Raw genomic sequence first — 26607 nt, forward strand, 5'->3', positions numbered from 1 at the left:
CTGTCATTACTCTCATTGTGGCTAACTCGTCTAAGCAACAAAGCAACGACAAGAGAGCAAAGGTCGAACAAGATCAGACGGCCAAAGCGGCCTTCCAGGAAAAACTGGTGGCCAGATATGTGGCTCCGACCTCCACAGCTCCACCTCTCTCTTCTCTGAATCTGGGTTTTCCACCTGTCCTGGGTGCTGAGACTGAAGTGGTAGGCTACAGTGTGCCTGACAAAGTCACCCCAGGGCCCGTCTCCTCCTCCAACCTGGAATCTCTGCTAGAACTAGAGAAGACAAACCTTAGCAGCCTGGCGGCCAACGCCTCGTCACTGCAGCAGGATCCAGACAGGGTGGTGCGCTCCGTGAAGGTGGTGGGAGACACGGACAACACCATTTCTCTGAACTGGAGAGCTCCTAAAGCCAAGAACACCACGGCGTTTAGTGTGTTGTACGCTGTGTTTGGAGAACGGGACATGAGGAAGATCAACGTCGGAGCTGGGCAGACGCGTGTGACCATCGACGGCCTGGTGCCCAGGACCAAGTACATCGCCTGTGTCTGTGTGAAGGGGCTGATTCCCAAGAAAGAACAATGTGTCATATTTTCCACTGATGAAGCTGCTAGTGCTACAGGCACCCAGAAGCTGATCAATGTGATAGTGATATCAGTGGCCTGTGTCATCGCTGTTCCTCTAACCGTCATCGTGTGCTGCGGGGCGCTGAAAAGACGAATTCAGAAGTACTGGGGAAAGAAATCCAAGGACATCCAAGACTCATATGTGACTTTTGAAACACTGTCGCCTGCTACGAAGGCCAAGGGGCTGGAGGGCGAGTATTTGAACAAACTGAATCCAGAGGAGTCCAACAGGCTGCTGTCGCCCCGTTCCAGCCTGGATTCCGAGGCCACTGCTAAAATAGAAGGACAGCCTAACGAGTACTTCTGCTGACGTTACGCTCCAGCTCCGGCTCAGGCATCACAACATCTTCCTCGCACTCACCCTCATTCACATCCAGAAGCCAATAACTATCCACAAACCCAGCGTTCCTCCCAGCCTCTCCCTGATCTCCGCTCACCTCCCTATTCCCAACACCAGCCCTACTCTCATCCTCAACCCAACCCCCAGGTTAGTGCCCCTCCAACTCACCATGCTCACACATCCCCACCCTGGGAATCACCTCCACCTGTTCCTCCACGCTGGGTAACACCACCAACTCCTCCACTACAGAGAGCTAACTTTTATCAAAGGACCATTGCACGCTGTACAATCATGGAAATATCAGTTTAGAGAAGACAAAAAGCAACGATATCTAAGTAAATCCCAACAGTTTATACGCACATTACATTAGCAAGTAAAAAACCTTTGATGGTGTGTGTGTTTGTAAGATTGGCAAATAGTTCTGAGAGTCTGTTTCTCTGCAGATGTTTGACTTCCTCCTCAGAGACAATAAAAATGAAGCAATGGAGAAAAAGCTGGAGCTGGAGAGAAGTACTGAAAGGACTGAGCTACGACATAGTGTAAATAGTGTGGTGCATATGATGAAATCATCAGTGGTGTCTTCACCCAGCAGTGAGACCCATGATAAAATACCCATATATACCTGCATTGTGCCACCTAGAGGCACAATTTCCCCACTAAATGTAAGGCTTAAAGATATGTCTATATATACATATATATATATATAAAAATGTGTTTACAGTTAAATAAAACTTTATACATAGCCACACACCCATTGATGTTTGTATTTGTATGTGTTGGAAGCTCATACTATTTATGTTTTTAATCTGTTTTCTATATTTAAAAAACGTTTGATTTATATGCAGTGATTACATCTTTACTCATAGATTATCAGTGCAAAACAAATATTCAGAGATTTAGGTTGAAATAAGTTCAAAATGTAACTGTAATCTTGTGGATTTAACAATGGAAATAATACAGAAATTCAAATTTGCACTTCAAGTTTTAAAAAAGACAAGACATCATCTGGGATTAGAATTAAAGTAACAAAAAAAAGAGTTATTTTGACTTTAATACAATGGGCTTGTGTGGAAAATGAAGATTATTTGACTTTAATACAATGGGCTTGTGTGAAAAATGAAGTTGTGTAATTAAAGTCAGATAAAGGGGAGAGAATGAATTCTAAATAAGTGGCACCTAATCAGAAAATAGTGGATCAGACACGTGGGGCCAAGTGTTGATCCCGCGACATGTCTTTCCAAAGAATTAGGTGTCACTTCACTTCAGCACGTGGGTGTCTAGGGGATTAGGACTAATAATCTCCTCTCTGTGTCGCTCCACATGTCCTGAGCACGAATGCCTCCGTTATCTTTGTGAATTTTCACGGACTATGGACATATTTTGTTATCTTCTAGTTATAGTTCTGCTCAGTGTCCGAGTGAGTGACAGTGACGCTCAGTGTTTACGCGGTTGCACTTGTGTAAAAGACCGTCATGGAAGGTAAGACCTCCACTTCGCTGTTGTTCACGTTATATACGTGTATTGACCTAAAAGAAAAAAAACTAACCTATACTTTCTCCCTTTTGTCACATAGTTCCATTACGTGTATGGATGATGGCGCATTTGGAGCCATCCCTGAGAATCTTCCGGAGGACATGACCAAAATACGAATAGAAAATTCGCATTTTACAGAAATACCCAGACGGGCGTTCTCGAAGACACCATTTTTGGAGAACCTGTGGTTGAACTTCAACAACATTACAGTCATAAACTCTAAAAGCTTGGAGGGGTTAGGGACTCTAACCGAGCTCCGACTGCAGGGAAACAAACTGCGTTCAGTACCATGGACAGCGTTCGAGGACACGCCGCTCCTGAAAATCCTGGACCTGAAGCACAACCAGCTGGACGTCCTGCCGGAACATGCCTTAAAATTCCTACCAGATCTGACCTACTTAGATTTGTCCTTCAACAGGCTTACGGTTATATCAAAGGAGGTTTTCCAAAACTGGCCTCTCTACCAAAAACTACAGAGCATGGACGGAAACCGAGAGTCAACCACGTTTGGGACGAACGTAGTCCTGGCGCTGCACAACAACGCCTGGATGTGCGACTGTCGCCTCAAAGGCTTTGTGGAGTTCATCAGAGCCCTAAGCCCCCCGATCATATTGATGAACTCCTACTTGACCTGCTCAGGGCCGGACTTTAGGGCGGGCAAGTTCTTTCATGATCTGGAGCTGCAGGCGTGCATGAAACCCGTGGTCAGCAGTCCGACCGCCAACGTCAGTCTGCCGCAGGGCACCAACCTCACCCTGCGCTGCCTGGCCAAGGCTAGACCAGACCCCGCCGTGTGGTGGACATATGGTCTGAAGATAATCAGAGGATTTCATGGTAAGAGTTTGACACACAGTCACATTCACACATCCACCCTGGCGGTATCTTGCGGTAAATTAGATACTTAAGCGCACATTTTAATCGCAGACTTTCTAACCTCTCTATCAGATGAAAATCGCACTTAATCTTGATATTGGCTGACTGCAGCAGCAGCAGCTGAGTGTCAAGCTGCGCAACACCATCAGTGTTGATTAAGACTGTTGGAGATTATGCACATGCGCCTCATGTCTGACGTCCAGTGATACTGTATAATTACGTAAACATCTGCTTCGCTGGTCGGACAAGTGACCTATATTTTATATTCTCGTAACAAGCGCGTGTTTTACTGAGATAAAAAGTGACAGAAAATAAAAGGCAAACTACGATCAACCTCGTTGCACAATTCTCTAATACTAAAATAATTTTTATTCTTTGTTTAGAGAAAAGCTATTTTATTAACTCTATAAACAATAGGTAAAAGCTGAAAAAAATCTAATCATCTAGAAAAAAATAATTCTCTCTTTAAAAAGAATATTTCTATTATTTTTACTTTGAACTGTTTAAGAAGAAATTGTATAATTTAATGGTATTTATACCCCAGGTCTTATAATACCAAGAAAACATGGCAAAATGCAAAATTGCATCAGGGTTCAAAGGTCATGCACATTTAGCAGTTGTTTCTCCCGTTCTGTTCTCCTGCAGTGTTTAAAAATGTGCTCACTACATATGATGGCAGATTACATTGAATGACTTGCTATTCAGCATTTAGGAATATGAAGGTATTTCACCGCTGCATTTGTTCTGTATTAACTCAGAATAAAATACACCTTAATAGCTTCATTTCCACTGACAAACACTTCAGGACTGAGTCTGTTGCTTTGATTTTTTATGTACCCTGACAAACACAGATGTCCTGTGCCGTTTTTCAGAGTCGCAGGAAAGAGTAAACGAAGACACGATCAGATCCTTGCTGGTGATCCCCTCCCTGCAGGCCGCCGACCGTGGCGTCTACACCTGCACTGCCCTCAACTTCATTGGGAACTCCTCCGTAAGCATCTGGGTTAATGTCCCCTCTGCTGACGACACCCCATTGTCACACGCCCCGGGTTCTACGCACACTGCCGTAGATGAGAACGTCTACATTGACATTCGAATCACCAAACAGACAGTGCGTGGCATCTCCATCGAGTGGTACGCGGCCCTGGAACGTCCTTCTGAAACCTGGTTCACCGTCCACTTTGGCCGCGCAGATGCTGACAAAAAAGAAATGATCTACATCGGCCCTGGAATTCAGTCGTACTCCGTCGCCGATCTGCTCCCTGCTACCAAATATGAAATCTGTGTGTCTCTGAAGAATCAATCACCGCGTCCAGGCCAGTGCATCGTGTTTGTCACAGGAAGTGACATCACGGAGATGGAGCAGAGAGAAAAGCTGATTCATATAGTGGTGGTAGTTCTAGCCATGGTTCTGGCGGTGCCTATTGGAATGTATGCCTGCACCACTGACACTAAATTTGCCTGTCTGGAAGGTATCAGGAAATGGAAGAAACGGCGCAGAGAAGACAGATCCCTGCAGATGGAGCGAGAGAGACAGGGCACCTTTGACAGCCTGCAGGCCGCCAGTGACGAGGGCCTGGTGAACAAAGAGTCCAGTGATGACAGGAAGTTGCGGAGGAGGTCAGAAGACAAACTGCTGAAGGGTAAATCAGAGAACAGCAGAATCACAGCTGAATTATATTAGATTACAACTGAGGGAAGCAGGAACCTGGGACTGTAGTTGAAGGAGAACTCTAGTCAACGTCATCATATACAGTAGCTCTGATGTTAGAAGGTGTAAATACTAGGCTTACTGTTATTGGTCATTTGAAGAAGCTGGAAAAGTGCGGCCATAATTATAACGATTATATTTCCTCTCAATTTACTGCCTTGGTTTGATTGTGATTTGTTTTGTCCTGTGCTCTGTTTCAGGGACTTTGATGCAAAGATGTGAGTGATGACTGTTTAAACCAAGTCCAGGATTTACAACAGTGTCGTGAGTGTGCAGTTAGAAAATGTTCAGATCTGGGTTTTACAATGAACTCTCACTCTACTCAAAGATATACTGACTTTAGTTGAACTCCAAAATTTAAACAATGTTGATACTAAAACCACCAATTTTTTTTTCTTATTTGATATATAGATGTATATATATATTTATATGTATACAGTTTACCACTTATGGAACCAGATCTAGTGAATGTATGTCATCAAAGAAATGGTTTTGATAAGTTTCTAAGAAAAGGTCATTTAAATGTATTTACGTTGTGAATATATTTACTGGTGATTAATTGTTGTGAAATGATTCTGGGACCTTCACTTTAAAAGTGCATTCAGAAATAAAATAAAAGCAATTCTGTGTATAACACACAATATTTTGTATGGTTCTGATTGTCTCAAATGTGATTTGTTTTGCACATTTGTGTTGGGATCATTTTTATGGGTTTGAGAAAATGTGAACACATTTACGCTGCATCTTATTTGAACTTCATTTATATCCATGATAGTCAAATGATACATCTATTTGAGATTGTGATGTTTTTAGTCATAATTTAAGAAGTATAACAATAATTCTGTGAGTCATTTCTTTTTTTTTTTTTTTTCAGTCCCATATTTGAAAATTCTGTGAGTCATTTCTTTTTTTTTTATTTTTCAGTCCCATATTTGAGTTCCAGGCAGCCCCATGTGGGTCTGCAACCCAAAGGTTGAAAAACACTGCCCTAAACCATCAGACTAAGTTACTGTAGTTCAGAAAAAACAAACAAAAACATTTTAATCCTCCCTGCGTCACTGCCTGTACGTCACCGTTCTCCCTCTTCTCTCAATGTCGAACGGACACATGTCCACCAATGGCACTGTTCATTTGACATAATACCAAAACTCATCATCTACCACATCCCATCCTGCTGTCACATTAGCAGATAACACAGCCCCCCACTGTGTCGTCTCCTGTGACGCAGGGAGATCATTTCATCTCTGCAGGGACTGTTGACTTAGCGGTTTAAATGACCGGCTGAGATTGGCAGCTCTCATTTCTGCCGCACATGCACATCTGCTTTCTTACGTGCTCAGATGCGTTCATGTGATTTGCGTGTTAGAGATTGATGTTGCTTTTTGTTCTAATCCTCTGTCATCCTGCACATACACATGACAATATGGATTCTACAAACACTGGCTTTGAGCTGTTTTAACACACGGCACATACATCATGTCATCCTGTGGCCTTTTGTGTGTGGTTCTAGTTTGGTGGGGAATATGGCGGAAACAGGAAGTAGATCAGCGGTTCGGTTGCTGGCAGTAACTGATGTTTATATATATATCTATATATGCATATACATATATATAGTGTATATATAGTATATATACATATATATGTATATACATATATAATTATATATGTATATACATATATAATTATATATGTATATACATATATATACATATATACTCTATATATATATATAGAGTATATATGTATATACATATATAATTATATATATATGTATATACATATATACTCTATATATATATATAGAGTATATATGTATATACATATATATGTATATACATATATATAGTGTATATATAGTATATATACATATACATATATATATATATACACATATATATATATATACATACATATATGTATATATACATATACATATATATAGTGTATATATAGTATATATACATATACATATATATAGTGTATATATAGTATATATACATATATGTATGTATATATATATATATGTGTATATATATATATATGTGTATATATATATATACATATATGCACATTTATTAGTCGCACAGTGAAAAAAGTGGAAGCAGATAATGTACAGCAGTCAACAGGAAGCAGAGATGTCACGGCAGCTGAACAACAAGTCTCCGAGGTGAGCTTTACACCTGCTCGGTGGGATTAAAAGTCCTTCTTACGTGATCTTTCTGCTTCATGCCCCCCCACCCCAGGTTGATCTGTTTTGTCGGTTCAAGTGTCCTGAAATCTCCTGTAAGAAGATTGCTCAAATCCCAAAGAGTCTCGCTCACTGAAACCCGGATGACTTCACTCGTGAAACTGAGGGCTCGGTTAAGGAAAGGTAAGCCACTGGTTTCTCAACAGTTAACTGTGTCCGTTATGAGAGTGAGGCAGGAAGGACATGAACATCACTGATGAAGATGGCTGTGATTGGTAGAATAGATCATATACGTGGCTGTCAAATGATTACATTTTTTAAAATCTATTTAATCACAGGGTATCTGAGGATTAATCAGTTCAATTAATCATGATTAATCCAGACAATTCAACCTTTTAGAAAACAAACATTTTTCCACTCATATAATATAGAAATGTGAGACTGCTCTGAGGGAAGTGAAGCTTCACAAACACATGAGAGATTTTGAGATTTCTGAGAAATTTTATTCTGAGTTAATTACTGCAATTAATGCATTCATTAATAACATAATACAAAATGGCATTATATGTCTATTCTTGTTTATGTGTTTGTCTCTCTCTCTCTCTCTCTCTCTCTCATACACACACACACTCACACAAGCAATGTGAACAATTTTATTCCTTTTTTCCGATTGTAAACCTTGTCAGAAATGTTCTTTTCTCACTTACTGCAGTGTTTAAACCCCCTTTTTTGGTGATGATGAAAACAATTTCCATGACTTTATTATTTGCCCCTTTTTTGATGATGATGAAAACAATTCCCATGACTTTATTATTTCCTTTATTAGTTCCTTTATCTGCTGGTCCAGGAAACCAGGAGGACCTGTGGTTCACACTCTCATCTCAACAAGCACTATTGGTGTTTGATCCTCTTCTGCTCCAGCCTCAGCTTCAGCTCTGAAACCAACGCTTTGTTCACCGTTTCTTCTCTGCTCACCACCGCTGCCTTCTTTTTCTGTTTGGCCGCCACCGAGGCAGAGACGGTGGGCACCGCCCACGGCCTGTGTCCTGTTGGCGGTGGGAGTGGAGGAGGCAGAGACGGGGCACAGGGCGGAGGAGGCGGTGGCGGCGGAGGCCAGTGTCTGACGACATTGCTGACGTTGTTGTTACAGTTCACGTTCTCCACGTCGGCCCGTGGCTCCTGAGCTTCTTCTTCCTCTACTTTGAAACTCTGTCCTGTATTTTCTGCTGCTTTGAAGGGGTTTCTGAAGGTCCAGTGGCTTTGCGTCCTCTGTCTCCTCCTCACCCGGCGGTTGGGCAGGATGCGGTTGGACTTTTTGTTGCGCATGAAAGTTGCGGTGGAGATGATGACAGTGACTAAGACCATGAGAATAATGACCCCAGCGAGAACGCCTAGGATTTGCAAAGGACTGTTTCTATTCTGTATTAAAAATGGTCCCAAAGGCCCCTTTTTGACTTGGGTCTGTAAAAGAGCACAGGGAGAATTCAGATGAATGGGTCTGAATGTTTGTCAAACAAATATTATATAGTTATTTAGCCCTGTATATATACAAAATTCTCTCTCTCTCTCTCTCTCTCATAAATAATATATATATACACATATATATACACATATATATGTGTGTATATATATATATATATATATAAAGTTCATTAAACACAACTACCTTAAAACAAAAATAATAGTTAAACATAACTGAGAGGTACAATATACTGCATATTTTCATTATTCCGCATTTACTGCAAACTGAGAGGTACAATATACTGCATATTTTAATTATTCCGCATTTACTGCAAAAAAATTGAAAAAATATAATTTTTCCGTTTTAGTCAAATTGTTCATCCAGTTATTATTGGATCTTTTTATGATATAATAATTATATAATATAATCAAGACAAGATCAGAGAGCCTCACTAATCCACACTGAATTAAGACAATTAAACACAATATCAATTCATATGCAAAAGACAATAATACAATACGTTGTGCTCTTGTACTCTTTTACAGACACAGTCGTATTCTACCCTAAAGGTCGCCGTCGAAACGACAGCTGCTGCCAGTGCTGATTATCTCCAAGGCAAGTTTCATTTATAGGCAGGCCTCCTTGTAATCTTTCTGATCTTGCCCTGAGATTGTACACGAGACTTTTTCACCGAGTTCCAGTAAATAATGGTCGAAAAGATGATTGTCAGTGAAATGGTAAAGGAGGCAAAGGTCAGAAAAATCCAAAACACAGTCTCTGGACGTTTCCTTAGGCCCAGGAAGTAGGAGAAAAATCGAGACTTGATCTGGAAACAACAACATTTATGGGCGTTTCATTACAATTTTTAAATTTGTTAACATGACAAACCGCTGCTGAAGGTGAGGTTAGTCAAGATCATTATGACCAGAACAACCACTAATGTAGTTTTAAAGATAAAGATAAAAACACGGAGCAGTGTCCTTAGGAACAGTAACAAATACTCAAAATTCAACTGTGAAAAAATATAGAGTAGCTTATAGTAGAAGGACTGTGTCCAGGAACTTTTTTGCCGATGTAACGTGTTCAAAATATCATTACTGCAAATCCAAAGGTCTGGTTCCTCAGTAAACATCACCCTGCATTAGTCATTAAAAAAACAACTGGTGCTTTGTAACAAATTGGATCATGTTGTATAACACCTGCAATGATATTTTGAGCATTTTTTATAGTCTAACTGTTTTCTTTTAGCTTGGAACCAGTGTCTTCCAACCTTTTTTAAGCCATGGCACATATTTTACGTTAGAAACAAATACATCAAAAAGGTGTAGTAGTTCTTGTAGTTTTACTTTCTCAATTTAAACCATGGGCCTGTTTAGTTGAACCGAAAGCTAATATATCGGTGGATACTGAATAAAGGTGCAAACTAAAATCTAAAACTTGCAGTAAATAAAAATAGTATTTAGAAACTGGACGCATTTTTTTAAATGTCATAACTTACAGCTTCAGTGATGTCAATCTTGACCACTGCTGTGGTGCTGAAGGACGGCTGTCCTCGATCTCTGGCCTGCACCACCAGCGACCAGGTGAAATCTTTCTGCTTGGTGATGTTCTGAATAACAGCCATGGACTTGATGAAGGACTTGAGCATGATCTCCCCAGTGTCAGGGTTGATGTCAAAGATATTGCTGTCCGGCTCTGCTTTCATGATAGCGTACTCGATGACGTTGTTGGGAACCTCTGCGTCGTCATCCACAGCCTGTGTGAATGCACGGGTGTTTAGTCACGACACTGAAACTGCCATGATTTTTGTTGTTGTCAAACAAATAACAGAACTTACCTCAATCTTTACTGGTGCTCCAATGACCATTGTCTTCTCCAGGAAGTTGTTGTTAAAAGCGGGCGGATGATCGTTGAGGTCCAGCACCGTCACAAATACTTCAGCCAAGCTGTACTTCCCGTCCACATCCTCTGCCTTTACATAGAAATTGTACTTGGATCTGACCTCAGCGTCCAGACGGGCCCAAGGCTGGGTGTAGATAATCCCAGAGGTCGGCTGGATGAGAAAACTTGAAGTGGGAATATCATTATTATTTTTATTTTCTAAACTCATGCTTTTGAATCCAGCAGTAAACAGCATTTATCCATCTTCCCATGTAGTGTTCAATATTTACAAAGACATATGTTTTAAAGACAAAGTGATGAAGTAAATCTGGAAGTGAAACAATAAAAATAATCAAAAAGAAACATTTTTAATGAGCTAATCAGCATTACCTAGTGGTCATCAATTATATTGCACACCATTACCAGGAAATATTCTGATCTTAGTAGATGAAAACATCCATTCAAATTGTAATGTATTCATGAGTTTACATTACACTTCATAAAGAATTAGCTGTGCTGTTTATTTTTAGAATATATATATTATTTAGTTATCTATTTGTATTGTGTTATGTTATTTATATGTAGTTCATTATTACACAGTAAAATAGTCTTATATGGATGACAATTGTCAGATTTCTTATCTTTCAGATCTGCAGCCCTCAGATAAACAGGTTTGGCAGCACACTTTTTGTATCTTACTCTAAAAATCTAAGGGATTTCTTTAAGGTGCTCTCAGCTGTTGACACTGCAGAACTGGAACGCAGTTCCAAATATTTACAGCCCAAGTTTGGATGAGTTCAGGACAACAATGTGAGGTTGTAGGTAGTTTGTCCGAGAGCAAAGACGAGTCTATTTTCTCCTGCAATCCTATTACGGGATTAGCCAGGCCAGAGGATGAGCAGGCAGGGATCAGGACAACATGGGTTTGTACTGGAGCAGTGGACGGTGGTTGTTGGTTTGTGATTTTTGTAGTTTATTATTAAAATATAGCACAAAATCTGTTCAAGTCTCTCTTGAATATTGATGTGTAGTTTAGAATACTTCTTAATGCAGTTTTTTTAACAAGAGCATACTAAAAATTGGGGTATTTTTTTTTGTAATTGTCCATAATGTTGAGGTGTTTTTGGACAATAAGGATATAAGCTGAAGATACTCATTAAACCTGCAGAACGTTTCAGTAACAGCTGAGATACTAGGGTCAAATCCCTTCTTTGCCTTTGTCATTTTTGATACTCACAGTTCAGCTCCAGATCCATAGATGGAGTACTTAACTTCACCCCATTGTCCAGAGTCCGGATCTACTGCCTGCAAACAACAATGGAGAAGACCAAAAACATCAGGTCATAATTCTTTCTTTTTACTCTCAGTCAACATGAAATAACATAAATGAATGGATCAAAAATGACGCCACAGAGACGGACTATAAAAAGGCTGTCATGGTGTGTCTGTGGCTGCAGGGACATCGGATTTGTCTCCTTCTTGTCTACAAGGTCGCTTGTCGGCTGTTTTTCTTTAGTCTGATTGAAATTGCCCAGGATCAGAGCAACGAGGCTCCGCAGGATTTATCAGTGTGCGTCCCTGTGACTTTGAGCTGATGTGAAATGACATGTGACATTTCAAAAATATCATGATGTCCTTGGAGTTTATGTAATTATTATGACACCGCCTGTTCTAATGTTAGAAATAAATTGTGAATTGGATGTTACACAACTAAATGAAAGTGATAGCCATCTGGCAGCTTACCTCGGAGCTTTTATCTGCACGTTTGGGCATATTATCAAAACCTCCAACAGCCAAAAAAAAGTACTATATTTGGAGTTTTAATGGCCTTCTGGGAATGTTTTTAAAAATCAAATCATTTCTTTTCTTGGCTTAGAATTATTAGTACAGTATTTTCTTTAGACAAGACTCGCTCACCGTGACGGACACCACATTAGAGCCACCGGGCGAATTTTCAGGAATTCTGGCAATGTAATAATCCGAGGAGAACTTGGGAGGGTTGTCATTGGTGTCCAGGAGATGGACGACGATGTCGGCCGTGGCACTGAATCTCTCCGGAGTATCGATTTCAATGGCTAACAGCTGAAGAACAGCGTAAAAGGAACGATTTAGAAACGGAGCTTATTCGATGACAAGAAATATCCTGTGTATTTTCTAGTCAATATAAGTCCTTTTTTTAGGCATTAAATGGCCCACTACTCCTAAAACTGTGGTCCCCTGTGGGTTAGGTGTTCTTTGTGTTGTATGCCAATCCCTAGATTCATACAAAAATATTTACATTTTTCTAGTGGGCTTAAATATTTGTCCTCAACTGCGTGTTTATTGTTTGTTGCTAATATTGAACTTAATTTTACCTTGTATGTGAGGAAATGGTATTTCTCATAGTCCATGGCAGCAGAGTCCTCTACTAGTATTGTGACCTGAGCCTCATTGAGCACAGTCTGAGGAACGACCCGCAGCATCCTCCCTGGTCCAATGAGCCTTAGGTTGAACTTAGCGTTCGCACCCTGCAGGGGGTGCAATCACACATCAGACAAAGTGAAAATGGTGCGTTACATATGACAGACCTATTTATAGTGATCTAAATTCATTCCTGAGCTCTCAGACACAAGTGGACATGAGTCTAATCTATGTAAAAAATATTTTTTTAATTAATATAAAAGCAATAAATCCAGGCGTTGCTGCCGGGATGTAATCAAAAAGATATCAGTGGTGCTCAGGCTGCAGTATTACAGTATTACTGCAGTCGTCATCTGTTGAATACCATTCATGTGGATTAAGCTAATGCAATGATCTGGCCACACAGTGATACTTATATAAGCGGGTAAATATCAGAGTCAGTCATCACCTTAAAAACTTGACTCAGTTTTTATCCCCACTGGTGGTGACCCCTGGGGGTATGAACTGTTACAGCGACCTAACTGTATTTCCTTAATTAGATTAATAATTAAAGTCAAGCTGATTATCTCTACAGTCAAAAAATCCATTAAATTTGGCATTTCAATCAAATGAATCAGATAATGTTGTTTGTACCCGATCAGAGTCGTTGACGGTTATTTTCAGTCCTCTCAGCATCTCCCCCTCTGGCGGATGTTCATACATGGTCAACTCAAACATGTTCTGTGGGCCCTTCTCTCCGTAGAACGTCGGTGGGTTGTTGTTGAGGTCCACTACACGAATGACCACTGGAGTTACACTGTGGTCCATGGGTCTGCCCTCAGGATCTACCTCTGTCGCCTGGACACAGGTGAGATGGAAATGACACTCATACCTGAGACTTAAATGTTTGGTGAAGACGTGAAAAGCTGTAAATTGTACTCTTACATTACACTGACTGATTGTTCAGGCTTCATGTGAAATACAGGCCAGTGTTTTTGGAGTGACGGGCGGACGTGGTCCTGAACTTACCCGCACTTTCATGTCGTAGTTCTCTCTCCTCAGATTACTCGGAGAAGTCAGCAGGTAGATGGAACCAGTTGTTTTATTGATGCTAAAAACGCCCTCATCGACTGCAGACACACAGATGAATAATTCTTTCTAAATAGTCCAACCCAGTAGTGTACATACACTTAATTTCACAAACAACTATCATTATTATAATAATGTAATATTTTGATTTGGATGGACCTTCAGGAACTTACCATCGTCAAAGGAATATTCAATCTGATTTGGATTTCCTACGTCACCATCTTTGGCAACAACTGTGAATATTTCTGACCCCTGAAGAGAGAAAATAAAAAGACAGTTAAAAAAATCGAGGCATAGAGCAGGTGATCAGGATTCAGAGCCGATGTCCACTTTAAAAATGAACCCAAGGTTTCAAAGAAATCAACAAAGTTGAGTCATGCATTAACTCTGTTTGCTCTGTTACTCATTCCTCAAAGATGCGTTCAAATGGCATGTTTCTCATCAGTCCATCATCAGGATGTGTCGTCTTTACACTGCTGTGACAATTATTTTCTCCAAAGATATAACACCTTTGAAATGCGGGGACTGAAGTGATGAAAGAGCAGTGTGACCTTCTGTGAAGGTCAGTGGTGAACTATTTAAGCTGGTGTAATGTGCTGGTGTTTGCTGTGTCTTATTTGCACATTGATGCATAAACGTTGACATAAAAAAAGAAAAAGTTCAACACACAAACAAAAAACAAACACAAGAAGAAAAAGACACAACATCGCTGGTGTCTCCTATACTCACAGGCAGAGAGATCTCATAAATGTAGCCGAAATATGGTGTCCCGCTAAAAACTGGAGGAGTGTCTTGTGCATCCATCACATTGATGGTCAGAGTAGCAGATGATGACAGAAACTGCTCCTTGCCGTTAAAATTACCGCCTCCGTCCTGAAATAGAGCAACATTCACTTTAATCTACTTTTTGTTTGCTTCTCTAAATTCATGTTTTGTTTTGTTTTTAAAAAAAAGCTCTTTCTTTGCTCTTAAAGGAAAGAAAAATATCTGCTACAATAAGACTTACTCATAAATTGCTTTAATGTCTGTGTTGGTTCTTATTACTAAAAATTCTTAGTTGATCTAATGTTTCACTCGAACTACTGTTTACTCAAACAGAAATAAAGTTAGAGTGAAAGTGTTTTTGTTATTCCATTGCTGTATTTTGTTTGTGTGTCACAAATATTGCACATTGCTCTGTGTAATAATAATATAAAACTTAATTTATCAGGTTAAGAAATTCAGCAGCATGGACTTTATTTTTAGGTAAGTCAATTTTTTTTAAGTGCCTGTGGGCCACAAAAAATGACTTGGCAGGCAGCATTTAGCCCCCGGGCCTTGAGTTTGACACAGTGTGCCGTAGAGAGTAAACTTCAGGTTAACGATTCAGTCATGCCATTTAATGACGATGCTGACGCACTGTCATTAAACGGCACCAGATTGTCTTAGATCAAATATTAGTTCAGTGCCCTTGGCGACAGGAAGTGAACGGGTGTTGCAGACCTGCGATACTTCGGTGTTGAAATTGCCATCATTTAATTTCACTTCCCCACCTTTGCTATGACAGTGACAAAGTGTGTCTTTGTTTTCTCATAGTCCAACTGCTCTCCGGATTTGATACGAACGACGCCGCTGTGTCTGTCAACCGCAAACATGGACGTCTGAGGATTCTGTAACACAGGCGGAGGAGGGGAGGAGGGAAGGGGAGAGGGGAGGAGGGGGGGGTGGTGGTACGAAGAAAACGAGCTCAACCACAGACATGGGACAACATGAAGAAGTGGTGAGACAGCTACATTAAAAACCACTCAGTGACCTCATGGTCATGGCCTAACCCAACCCTAACCCGTCCATCTGGATGTAAAGAAGCCATATGTTTAGAAACAGGTCACGCAGGTGAGAGTTGATGCGTCCAGATGTGCGCTGCCTCCCTCACCACTCAGCTCAGCTCAGCTGCTCTCCACTCCTAATAGTCCAAAGTGCAGCCCAACATTCGCTGCCAAGGCAGGGCCTCTAATCTTCCAACACTTGACTCAATTATAATTGTCATTTAATCCCCATGGTCATAACTACAGTATCATAGTCACGAGCATGCAAACTAGAAAATAAAAAAAAAAGGGATTTGAACCTTATTATCTGTGCATCTATACGGTGCATTTAGTGCAGATTAACTCAGTGATCCAGTTTAAACTAGCATACACTGTCACATGTCTGTGCTGCATTATTTGTTGTAATTTATAATCTGGAAATGACACAGTTGATATGGGAGAGTGGGTGAATATTTGGTGATAATTTTGTACCTGGAGGTAAAAGGTGACTGATCCTCCGGAGCCCGTGTCTCTGTCCACTGCCTCCACTTTGTAGATGCTGCTGCCTGACTCTGTTGTCTGAAATGTCCATCACAAAAACAACAAAAAAGAAAAAATAGGACAGAAGTGGATTAAAAACAGCCATGAAAAGGCACATGTGAGATTTTCCATGTTGATGATTTAGGAGGTAATACCATTTTGGCTGAGGATTCTCTGTGTCGCCAGAGGTTAAAAAAAAAGTCTATGATTTAGCCGTAGTAACAAAACAAAAATGCTAGTCAAAATATTCAGAACAACACCGTAGCGGTGTTAAGTTCATTGAGGTTTTGTCATAGCATAACAAGCTAATAACAGGCTAATTATAAAATATCAATAAATAATCAGAATAAATATATGAGAGAGCAGAGTGAAAATTATATTAATAACAGTTTGTTTTTTTTTAGAAATTATTGGATGCAGTGTTTCAATATTAGCTCAGATGGTTGGTGTTCAAAAAAATAAGAAAGGGTTTGAAATAAAAAAAACAAGAAGATTTTGGGATAAATAGAATTAAGAAAAATAAAGAAAATTATATATTTTTTAAATCTATTTTTTATAGAAAACTCTTTTCAGAACATCTCATCGTGGGGGGTGATCTACTGTGTGTTCTGATCCATTCTGCTTCACTTACTTCTGATGCATCAATAAATGCCGGCACGTTTTGAAATTCCGGCTTCTCATCATTGGCGTCCATTACAAATATAGTAACTCTTTCCACAACCTAAAAAAAAGGAAGAAGAAGATGACGAGGGAGAAGGAGGGGATGTTGATGGTGAAGATGATGAAGGTGAGGATGATAAGAATGATGATGATGCTGTACCTTGCTTTGACCATCTGTGATGCTGACAAGTACATCGATCGAGTCTTGATTCTGAGACGAATTGGCAGAAAAAGACATTTGAATCTTTAAAACAGAGGCATGATGAATGAACCTTTTCACCACAGCAGTTTTTATTATATTAAAAAACAAATTAAATATAAGAAATCCTCATGTGTTTTGGCATGTTTTACCTCTCTGTCCAACTTTTCCACCAAAGTTATGTTTCCAGATTTGGGGTCGACCCTGAAGTACTCTCTGGAGCCAGGATCAAAGGATAGGCCGTACCTCACCTCCTGACCTTCAGGGTCTGTGCCGTTGAGACAGTAGATCTGTGTACCTGTAGTCAAATATATAATAATAAATGATTAATCGGCTGAAAATGTGCTCTACATTCAGATGGATTCTGTTCGGTAAACACTGATGTACGGAGCAGAGGGACGGCTGCAGCACGGACACGTCAACAGTTGGCTGCAGCAGATCAGCGTCTCAGTCTGGGTATGGAACATCTTTCACGACACCTGTTCATCTATCCCAGTCTAGTTAACATCCTGAACTCTCCAGTCCAGTGAACCCACATGCAGCGTTTAATTAAGCTGGCTGTTAGCTGCTAAAAGTACATGCAAGTATTCGTGGCTCACCAACAGGTGTGTCCTCTGATAAGCTGAACAAGGCCAGGTTCCCATTGTGGCTGTAGGGCCCGTTGTCGAAGAAGTAGGGAGCAAAGTCTGCCTGGGCTGAGAACGCAGAGCAAAGTGAAATACTTGGACATTTTTTCATGCTATTTTTAATCAGTAGATGTCACCAAAGTGTGACGCTAACAGAGACACATGTCATTAACAACCAATATTTATTTATTTATTTTTTTATTTTTACTGTTTCCATTTTGACTGCATTTTTACAGATGAATGTTAACAATCTTTACTCATCTCATTGATAGGTCACTTACAAAATGGCAGTAAAAAAGTAAATAACAATTGACGACCAGAGCTAATGCTAATGCTAGTACAGGATAACAGGATTTAGATACGTAAGTGGGATTAGAGATGCAAATAAACCTGTGCAGCTAAGTTAGCTGGCAATACTAATGTACGCTGTACTGCGTAATGTAATATTTGTTTAGCTTTTTTAGCTAGCTCTACAAAACAATTGCTGAAGTCAAATTCAATTGTTGTTACCTTAAAGTGTTAAACATGGAAACTAATAGAAAAGTAAGTTAATTTTTTTAAGCAAGTACATTTAGCGACAACAGCTAGAGATGCTTTTTGAACCCATTCTTGATTAGTAGAGATGCTTTTTGAACCCATTCTTGACTTAGTGATTGTTCAGTTACTTGGGAAAAAACTTGATGAAAACGTTATGTCTGAACAACATCACCGCCATGACATCATTAGTTCTTTGTAAGGACAGAATGGCAACATGAGACTCACCAAAGCAGGCGTGCACAAAGACGAAAATCTGTGGCAAATAGAAGATCTTTACATTCTTCATCCTAAAGAATGAAGTGGTGAAACTGCACCATGAAGACGCCGTTTGTCAGGAGACGTGCTCATCAGGTGCAGCTCTTACAGTGTATAAGGAGAAGGTGACTGGAGAAGGCTAAAAGCAGCCTGTATGCTCACATGTTAATCCACTGACATCTTAAGAGTTCCGTCTGGGCCCCCTGCCGTTACCTGAGCTCCTTCATCCACTGATCCACCAGAGGGAGACAGCTTTATATTCTTACTCATGTCCCGTACAATGATCAGAAGCTCAGATTTGATACTGCCAGCATAAAGATGAGGATGGAAATATCTGATATTGTGTTGGAAGTAACATTTATGGCCAAGATTTGTAGAGAAGTGGTCTCAAAATCCACTTATGACCCGGGAACCTCTGGCATCTGTAATGAAACGTCAGTTAGTCAATTCATTAAAATGCTTTGTTTGACAATTGACAGAGAAATAGAAAAAGTACTATATGTTTTCAATATAATATTAAACAGTGTTTATCCTTAACTAAAATATTTTTAATTAACTTTAGTTTTATCTTTTTTATAGATCATTGAACACTGAGATGGCCTTCCAATGAAATGATGGATGGATGCAGTGACCCTCAGATCACCATGGTGCAGAGGTTTGAAAACTAAACTAAACTTTACATAAGCAAAAACAAAAAAAAAAAATCTGCTAAAGCCAAATACTGCCATATAAGGTAATACAAATGGTGTCTTTGAAATACTTAATACTGAAAAACAAAGATTTATAAACCTTGTTTATTTGGTTATTTAAAAAGATACACCACTGACATAAGAAAAGCCCTATTTTGTTTCTGTGCACACCATTAAAAACATGTTGCATGTGAGAGGATTTATACACATGAATAAACCTTTTACAGTGCATGCTGCAGCTGAAGCTAAATCCACTGTATAATCAGATCGGCTGAAAGTACAGTAGACTTCATGACTTTATTGTCCTCAGATAAGGCATGGGAGGGGGAAAAACAGAAACTGATAATATTCTGAAAATTTAAATAACTGTTTTATATCAGTCACTTTAAAAAACAGTGACTCATTTACTTTATTTTCTATGAAACACATTTGAGTCCCGAGAGTAGTCACTTCTCAGGTATTTGCCCGTGGTCAGGACTGTGGTTTCAGGTTTAATTCTCATGATACTGGCAGATGGCATGCAGGCCTACAGATTAACCCACTGTGCTCTAATCCCTCCTCATCTTGTAATGCATGGACCCTGTCTGTGGTCTCACAGGCTGCATCAGACAGAAATCGAAAAAACGCAATTAACACACAATATCGTACATGTTGTCAGTAGCCAGAGCATCGAGTGTAATCATCATCATTATCTGCATGCTCTCTTTGTACTCAAGATGAAGGGCGAGTTTTTGGCTACTGTTCTTTTTGTCAACAAAATTAAAGCAACTCTCGTTCCTTCATCTTGCTCTTGAACAGGACACGCTGTAAAAATGTCCTGTTTATTACTAGATGTCTTAATTTGTGTAGCTGTACTTGGAACCCACAACACACAATGCTCTGCACTACCAGAACAACCTGCTTCAAACAATTACAGATTTACGTACACTGTTTGTGATTGTTACGGATAAACAGCGTTGTTTGCTGAGGGCAGATGTTTGCTTTTAGACTCAATGATGCTGAAACAAGGTTGATTTTTAAGAAGTAAACAGAGCTGTTAAAACAGCACACAGGACACACTGTTCATCAGTCATCTAGCATGAACTTAATTGTCCCAAAGCGTCTGTCGACGTCAACAGGTCACAGCAGGCAGAGAGTGAGGGGTCTCCTGAGTTAGCCCTGCTACACCTGTAGCAACATGGAGTCTGTAGACTATGGTCTGTCCAGACTAAAGCTGCTGTCACCTATTTTACACTACTGCCCTCGAGTGGTGAAAAGCTGCTTGTGGACAACAGACCCTGTGGATTTGAATGGTTTTAAGTACGCTGGTGGTAAATGTAGGGGATTGCTATTTGTTTTTAAATGGTCATTAACATTATGTGATATCTATATATGTATATACAGTATTCAACACAACTCTTTTCATCTGTCTACTACAGTCACAGATTCATGCTAATTCACAGAATTTTTGCCGTGGCGGACTACACGGTTTGCCTCAACTACCTTGACCGTTGTAGCTAACATTAGCTCTGATGTTAACGCTAACGGCCACATGTCCTGCATTAAGTTGAGACTGAAGCCTAGATGTGCTGTGTTAATAGATTAAAAAAAACAAAAACTGTAGGAGTAGGTTGGAGTCTTACTGAAGTGATGCGCAAACATAATGTAAATTATCATAATTATGCGGATGACAGACAACTTTACATTTCACCATATCCTAACGAACTATCCCCCTCCTTCAGTGTATTGATAACATCAACACATGGATGTCTGATCATTTCTTACAGCTTAACAAAGAAAAAACAGAATTACTCATCTTTGGTGCACAGGCTCAAAGATACAAAATTGCAGAACACCTGAAATCCCTATCACTAGACAGTTCATCCGAAGCGAGAAACCTGGGTGTAATTCTCCCATATAAACCATATCACTAGATCAGCTTTCTACCATCTCAAAATACTTTCAAACTAAGAGGCTTTCTCTCAAGTTTAGATTCTGAAAAATTAATTCACGCATTTATAACTAGCAGATTAGATTATTGGAATGGTCTGCTAACTGGAGTGCCAAAATGAATCTAAAAATCTTTCTTTTTAATATTGCGTTTGATTAAACCCCTACCCCCAGCCAAAACCCTACATATGTTTGTGGGGTAAATATTTATGTATTTATTTTTTTATTTTTGTCTTGTTTCTACTTGTTCTAATTACCATCGTCAAATGCACTGGGTTAACATGCTGGCCCGGGGACCCTCTGGTCCTCGGGGTCTCTGTGTTTCCTCCCCTCCTAGACCCCATGGATGCTGTTTCTGGATCCAGGACCCCCTCCATACTCCTGCCTCATCTGTATCATCTCTATTGAAAACTAGAACTATAAAAAAATGTGGTAGATTGTTTTTCTACTGCCCACCTCCCCGTCCTGGGTGAGGATCCCCTCCTCTGTCTGTCCCCCTGAGGTTTTTTCCTTTTTTTTTTAACCCTATTAAGGGTTTTTCTTGGAAGTTGTTCCTCAGCCGATGCAACGATCCATAAGGGCAGGGGGCACTTACCACTGTTACCGCTTCTTATTTTTTCTTTGTTTTCTGCTCTGTTGATATTTTAATTTTTTAAACCACTGTAAAGTACATTGAGTTTGGCTTGTGTATGAAATGTGCTCTACAAATAAAATTGAATTGAATTGAACTGAAAATTGAATTAATTTAGCGACATGAGACATTACAATCCACTGTTAAACAAAAGCACAAATTTAAAATCGTGGGCTTTTGCCATTGGACACAGCTGTTATCAAATAGCTGGATTCTCCCACAGCACCAGGCTTTGTTACTAAAGTGACAACAATGGAAAACGATGTGGCATTTTGTCAGTGGTGTTGCGTACATCGTGCCATTTGATGATTCTCCTGGTCATGACATGTGGTGATGCAGTGGATTCAACTTCTGTTCTCTGTCTTCACATGCAAATATAATCTGCCAAACAGAATTACACAGAAGAAAACCAAGCACTTGGGTGTATCCTACACCCATGTGTGTTTTATAACTGGCTGCTGGAGAATAAACTAAATGTGTAACGAATAAACTAAATGTTGGAAGCCCGGATGATACACACCTCTTTCCCGTGGTATTTAAGTCTGTGTTTACTTACTTGCAGACATGGGCTGTGACACTGGGTTAGTCATGTCAGGTGAGTTGGCTGTAACGAGTGTCTGTGGAGCAGATGTATGGAGTACTGTGTCTGATGAGAGAAGAAGAGAAGCTGTAGTTGCTTATTCAGCATTATACTCAGATCTGCACTTTGTACAAGACATCATACAAAAAATGGTGAATTATTTGTTTGAATCTTTTTTTAACATCTGGATGGCAACACTTTTTAATTACAGGATAGAGAGTCAGCCTCCACTTAACAAGATACGACCAAAGCCTAGACTGAAACAGATGACCAATCACAACACCAGAAGAATGAAGACTCTTTATCCCATTGTCCTGATCTGTACCGTTACCGTGGTCCTCATCCTTAAGGAAAGCTCCATTTTGTCAAGGTAAAAAATTTAAATTGCTGATAAAAAAGGCCTCACAAAAAAGTCCTTCAAAAGGTTAAGGAAATTATGAGCAATAATTTGATATGCTTTTTTTGGCACAAACATTTTGGTGTTGGCTAAGAAGATAAGTTCAAGTTGAACGTTAACAAAGTGTTAACATAAAACTTCCTAATCTCGACTGTTTTTTTCTCTTTTCCAGAGTATCAAAGACAATAATCCATGTGAAGACATTTCTTAATGCTAATCCACTTGATCAATGCACTACAACGCTCAGTGGCAATGTCACAAAAGTGACCGACTCGACCGTTACCGCTGAACAGGAAGAGAACAAGAACAATAATTCAGACCTGCAGATTGGTGCTCGAAGGCATGTACTGCTCATGGCCCTCACACGAACAGGTTCCTCATTTGTGGGGGAGTTCTTCAACCAGCAGAAAGGGGACATGTTCTATTTGTATGAACCTCTGTGGCACGTCAACAGCAAGTATTCCTCTGAGTTAACCAACAAGACCAGGATGGACTGTTTCCAGGATGTACTTCAAGGACTCTTTCAATGTAATTTTTCTGCTCTGGAGAAGTTCATCAGTCCCCCACCTAAGAACCATGTGACCTCAGTTCTTTTTCGCAGATCGGCGAGTTATGCACTGTGTGAAGAATCAATTTGTCATCCTCTGGTTCAAGGTGTTTTGGAAAGGTAAAGTTTTTTTTCCCCATTTCTCTAAACAGTTAATTCTTTCCCATTTTTACACAGTCAGGACATACAGTTGTAACTTTGAAATTTAAATTTAGAAATAAATTAAATTGCAGATCTTGCATCTTAAATGTTGTAATGAGGAGTGTCTTTTTAATTGGTTATTCAACTGACAACACCTCAATTTTTAAAATGACCAGTAATCCTCAGTTTCTCACATTGTCTTTATCTCTGATATTGTCAAAATGATTATTTTCTCAATAAGTGTGGTCATTTGTGCTCTCCCATTTCTCTTCTTGAATCCTGGAGACTTGGACCAACGTTTCTCATTAAATTATTATTATTTTTATTACTGTTTGTAAATGATGCCTCTTGTTTGTTTGTTTTTTCAGGTTTCCTTGCAAGCCGCGCTGTGGGCCACTGAACCTCACCCTGGCATCTGAATTGTGTAAGTCTTGGCAGAATGTGGTGATTAAAACTGTCCGTGTTCACCAGCTGGACACATTGAAACCTTTAATGGAAGTTCCTCAACTGAACCTAAAAATAATCCAGCTGGTCCGAGATCCCCGAGCTATCTTAGCATCCCGGATTGTAGCCTTCTCATATATGTACCACGCAATAAAAGCCTGGGCTCAGGACAAGCAAGTGGACATAGATGATAATGATATAAAGACACTATTTCTAAAGGACAGGTGGAGAATAAAACAGAAAGTCCAGACATGCAGAACGGTGGTCGTAGGCATGTAATAATAATGGCCACCACACGAACAGGCTCCTCATTTGTGGGGGAGTTCTTCAACCAGGAGAAGGAGAACATGTTTTATCTGTTTGAGCCTCTGTGGCATGTCATTAACAGGTATTCCTTACTGTCAGATCAAATTAACTGGTTCATGAGGAAATCCTTCCAGGACGTACTTCAAGGACTCTTCCACTGTGATTTCTCTCCTATGGAGAAGTTCATTAAGCCCACACCTGTGGACCACATCACCCAAGTTCTTTTTCGCAGAGTGTCAAGTTACTCACTGTGTTCAGATCCTGTTTGCACTCCTCAAGTTAAACGTGATTTCCAAAGGTATTCTTATTTCTCTTTAAAGATCTAGATAGTTATTTTTATTCATTTTAAACAGTGAGAACAATTGGTTCCACAATGTTGCAGAACTGTAGCTTTATCTGTTATTAATAGAATGTTTTTCTCTCACTTAACACACATACATTTTGCTACTACACACGAGTATCCATTGCTTAAAAATTGCATTTCTAAAATGGTTATTGTCAGGTACTGTACAGATGTGACACACCTTAAATCTTGGATGGTGAGATCAGGTTCTGCCACTTTTCTATGAGTCTTGTGAATAAACTCTTTCGTTTATTAGTTTCCCCTGCAAGATGAGGCACTGTGGGCCACTGAACCTGACCCTGGCATCTGAATCGTGCCGATCTAAGAAGAACGTGGTGATTAAGACTGTCCGTGTGGAGCAGCTGGACACATTGAGGCCCTTGGTGGAGGATCCTCATCTGGACCTAAAAATTATCCAGCTGGTGAGAGATCCCCGGTCACTGTTAATCTCCAACATGGTGACCTTTTTCTCAGGTTACAAGGCGTTGAAGGCATTGGCGGAGTATGGAGAGGAGAGTGAAAATAAAACTGAGGTGAAGATACTCAAAGGAAACTGTGACAAAATTAGAGCGTCTGCAGAAATGGCCCTGAGTCGACCTCCCTGGCTGAAGAACAACTACATGTTGGTACGTTATGAGGACGTTGCACGTGATCCTGTGAAGAAGGCAGAAGAAATGTTGACGTTCGCTGGAATACCATTCAGTCCACAAGTGCGGGAGTGGATTCTGGCTAACACACAGTCCACAGATCAACACAGCGGCGCTTACTCCACCAAGAGAAACGCATCAGAGCAGATAGATAAATGGAGAGTGAACATTCCCTTACCTGTGGTTCAGTTGGTGCAGAAAGTGTGTGGACCGACCATGGAACTGTTCGGGTACAAGTTTGTAGATGATGAAAAGACACTGCTCAACACTTCCATTAGCCTGCTGGAAGAAAAACAATTTGATTTGTTTAATGCTAAGCATAATTAGTGTGGTGTATTTGAAGAACTGTGAGTGATCAAACCTGGGTGGAAATGTTTTTAAACCGACCAAGTTTCTCAGTATATGTGGCATAAATAAATAAAAAATATATATAAATATAAAAAACCTCCAAATTGTTAACTTTATTGAGGGCTAACCTGTAACTGTAAAAAAACAAATGTTACTTTTAAAACCTGAAAAATTCATATACATTCACAAAGGATTTTTATAGCATTGGAAAGGAAAAAAAACCAAAACAAAAAAACCAAAACAAACCCTCATGCAAATGTGCAAAGATTAAACTTTGGGTTTACTTTGGGTTTTTCTTTATATGGCCGTGAATGGTTTCTAGACGTGTTAAGCTTAATGTGTTTAACAATTGCTTTAAAGCATGAATGGTTAAAGTACCATTAAGGTATATTATTTCTAAATTTTAACCATTTGCTGAAAAACTTAAAAAAAAAAACCCAAAGTAATGGAATGACAAAACTTGGAAAAACCCTAAATAACATGCTAACTTTTTTCTAAAAAATTCTGAACATGCTCTAAGACAAAATTAAATGAAATTGCCAAAATGTCATCATTTTTCAATATCTAACCAAAAATGACATGCTATTCAAGATTTATATAAAAAAAATTTTTATAAAAAAAAATTTTTTTCAGGACATTTGTAGAAAATAAACTTTTAAGAACATTTTTAGAAAAAAAAATTCCAAAAAAAAATTTTCTGAAATATTTTTTTAAAGATATTTAGGAATTTTTAGAAAAATTCAGAATTTTTTTTTTTCAGAATTTTTTTTAGAAAAAACATGTTTTTTCAGTGGCGCTTTGGCCCAGAGCCAATGTCTCTGTCATTGGTGTGGAACCCAGGGTAAACCTCCTGGGAAAGTTCGAATCTCGTTTACGGTAATTGGGACCTTCCACTGGACTATAAATATTTCAAAAACCACCCAAAA

At 39.5% G+C, this 26607-nt stretch overlaps 5 protein-coding genes and 2 long non-coding RNA genes across 11 annotated transcripts in view; 6 read left to right on the plus strand and 1 right to left on the minus strand.

Moving 5' to 3' along the window:
- lrit1a (leucine-rich repeat, immunoglobulin-like and transmembrane domains 1a) overlaps positions 1-962 on the plus strand; it is a 3846-nt gene extending 2884 nt beyond the window's left edge. Inside the window, exon 5 of the mRNA XM_025061169.1 lies at positions 1-962. This exon is cut by the window's left edge and continues 37 nt beyond it. Within this exon, the coding sequence (XP_024916937.1) occupies positions 1-932 (932 nt within the window). The 3' untranslated portion in view covers positions 933-962.
- Positions 963-971: 9 nt separating this feature from the next.
- Positions 972-5832, plus strand: lrit2 (leucine-rich repeat, immunoglobulin-like and transmembrane domains 2). 3 transcript variants are annotated; one of them, XM_017037118.2, is made up of 4 exons: positions 972-1109; positions 2357-2441; positions 2536-3329; positions 4241-5831. In XM_017037118.2, exons 3-4 carry the CDS (start codon positions 2549-2551, stop codon positions 5050-5052), a joined length of 1593 nt encoding a protein of 530 aa, XP_016892607.1. In that variant the 5' UTR covers positions 972-1109; positions 2357-2441; positions 2536-2548; the 3' UTR covers positions 5053-5831. The 3 variants fall into 3 exon arrangements, with proteins under 3 accessions (XP_016892607.1, XP_008319979.1, XP_008319978.1); XM_008321757.3 differs by lacking the exon at positions 972-1109 and having other exon boundaries at positions 2083-2441; positions 4241-5011; positions 5280-5830; XM_008321756.3 differs by lacking the exon at positions 972-1109 and having other exon boundaries at positions 2083-2441; positions 4241-5832.
- Positions 5833-8125: 2293 nt separating this feature from the next.
- cdhr1a (cadherin-related family member 1a) lies at positions 8126-25556 on the minus strand. 3 transcript variants are annotated; one of them, XM_017037116.2, is made up of 19 exons: positions 25512-25556; positions 22485-22574; positions 18650-19101; positions 17861-17956; positions 17414-17559; positions 17223-17273; positions 17034-17123; positions 16355-16441; positions 15611-15727; positions 14808-14951; positions 14252-14330; positions 14019-14119; positions 13644-13847; positions 12965-13117; positions 12528-12692; positions 11848-11915; positions 10567-10795; positions 10228-10485; positions 8126-8728 (listed from the first exon to the last, which is right to left on the minus strand). In XM_017037116.2, exons 3-19 carry the CDS (start codon positions 18708-18710, stop codon positions 8159-8161), a joined length of 2619 nt encoding a protein of 872 aa, XP_016892605.1. In that variant the 5' UTR covers positions 18711-19101; positions 22485-22574; positions 25512-25556; the 3' UTR covers positions 8126-8158. The 3 variants fall into 3 exon arrangements, with proteins under 3 accessions (XP_016892605.1, XP_024916913.1, XP_016892606.1); XM_017037117.2 differs by lacking the exon at positions 8126-8728 and adding an exon at positions 9327-9555; XM_025061145.1 differs by lacking the exons at positions 22485-22574; positions 25512-25556 and having other exon boundaries at positions 18650-19264.
- On the plus strand, positions 11823-15748 carry LOC103387212 (uncharacterized). The gene is made up of 4 exons (XR_522403.2): positions 11823-11950; positions 13753-13857; positions 14579-14640; positions 15654-15748. It is a non-coding gene; the product is annotated as an uncharacterized LOC103387212 (long non-coding RNA).
- On the plus strand, positions 17133-19393 carry LOC112487882 (uncharacterized). The gene is made up of 3 exons (XR_003051385.1): positions 17133-17527; positions 17619-17717; positions 19259-19393. It is a non-coding gene; the product is annotated as an uncharacterized LOC112487882 (long non-coding RNA).
- Positions 22590-24241, plus strand: LOC103387223 (carbohydrate sulfotransferase 3-like; the record flags this gene model as incomplete). Its single annotated transcript, XM_025060945.1, has 3 exons — positions 22590-22878; positions 23078-23572; positions 23962-24241. Coding segments are annotated over exons 1-3 (996 nt in total), but the record flags the coding sequence as incomplete, so codon positions are not given.
- On the plus strand, positions 24252-25741 carry LOC103387222 (carbohydrate sulfotransferase 3-like). Its single transcript, XM_008321763.2, has 2 exons — positions 24252-24641; positions 24943-25741. Exons 1-2 carry the CDS (start codon positions 24289-24291, stop codon positions 25658-25660), a joined length of 1071 nt encoding a protein of 356 aa, XP_008319985.2. The 5' UTR covers positions 24252-24288; the 3' UTR covers positions 25661-25741.
- Positions 25742-26607: the final 866 nt, after the last annotated feature.

This window comes from Cynoglossus semilaevis, chromosome 12 (genome assembly GCF_000523025.1).
Source record: "Cynoglossus semilaevis isolate Cse_v1.0 chromosome 12, Cse_v1.0, whole genome shotgun sequence".
NCBI lineage: Eukaryota > Metazoa > Chordata > Actinopteri > Pleuronectiformes > Cynoglossidae > Cynoglossus > Cynoglossus semilaevis.

What these genes read in the sequence shown, in the direction of transcription:
- lrit2 (XM_008321756.3), top strand. Translation starts at nt 2,332, where the DNA reads ATGGACATATTTTGTTATCTTCTAGTTATAGTTCTGCTCAGTGTCCGA. An exon ending in GTAAAAGACCGTCATGGAAG is followed by an intron (nt 2,442 to 2,535) that starts GTAAGACCTCCA and finishes TTTGTCACATAG; the next exon opens with TTCCATTACGTGTATGGATG. An exon ending in GATAATCAGAGGATTTCATG is followed by an intron (nt 3,330 to 4,240) that starts GTAAGAGTTTGA and finishes GCCGTTTTTCAG; the next exon opens with AGTCGCAGGAAAGAGTAAAC.
- cdhr1a (XM_017037116.2), bottom strand. Translation starts at nt 18,710, where the DNA reads ATGAAGAATGTAAAGATCTTCTATTTGCCACAGATTTTCGTCTTTGTG. An exon ending in CTTTGTGCACGCCTGCTTTG is followed by an intron (nt 17,957 to 18,649) that starts GTGAGTCTCATG and finishes CTGCGTTCTCAG; the next exon opens with CCCAGGCAGACTTTGCTCCC. An exon ending in CTAATGTGGTGTCCGTCACG is followed by an intron (nt 11,916 to 12,527) that starts GTGAGCGAGTCT and finishes TGTTGTTTGCAG; the next exon opens with GCAGTAGATCCGGACTCTGG.
- LOC103387222 (XM_008321763.2), top strand. Translation starts at nt 24,289, where the DNA reads ATGCAGAACGGTGGTCGTAGGCATGTAATAATAATGGCCACCACACGA. An exon ending in GTTAAACGTGATTTCCAAAG is followed by an intron (nt 24,642 to 24,942) that starts GTATTCTTATTT and finishes TTCGTTTATTAG; the next exon opens with TTTCCCCTGCAAGATGAGGC.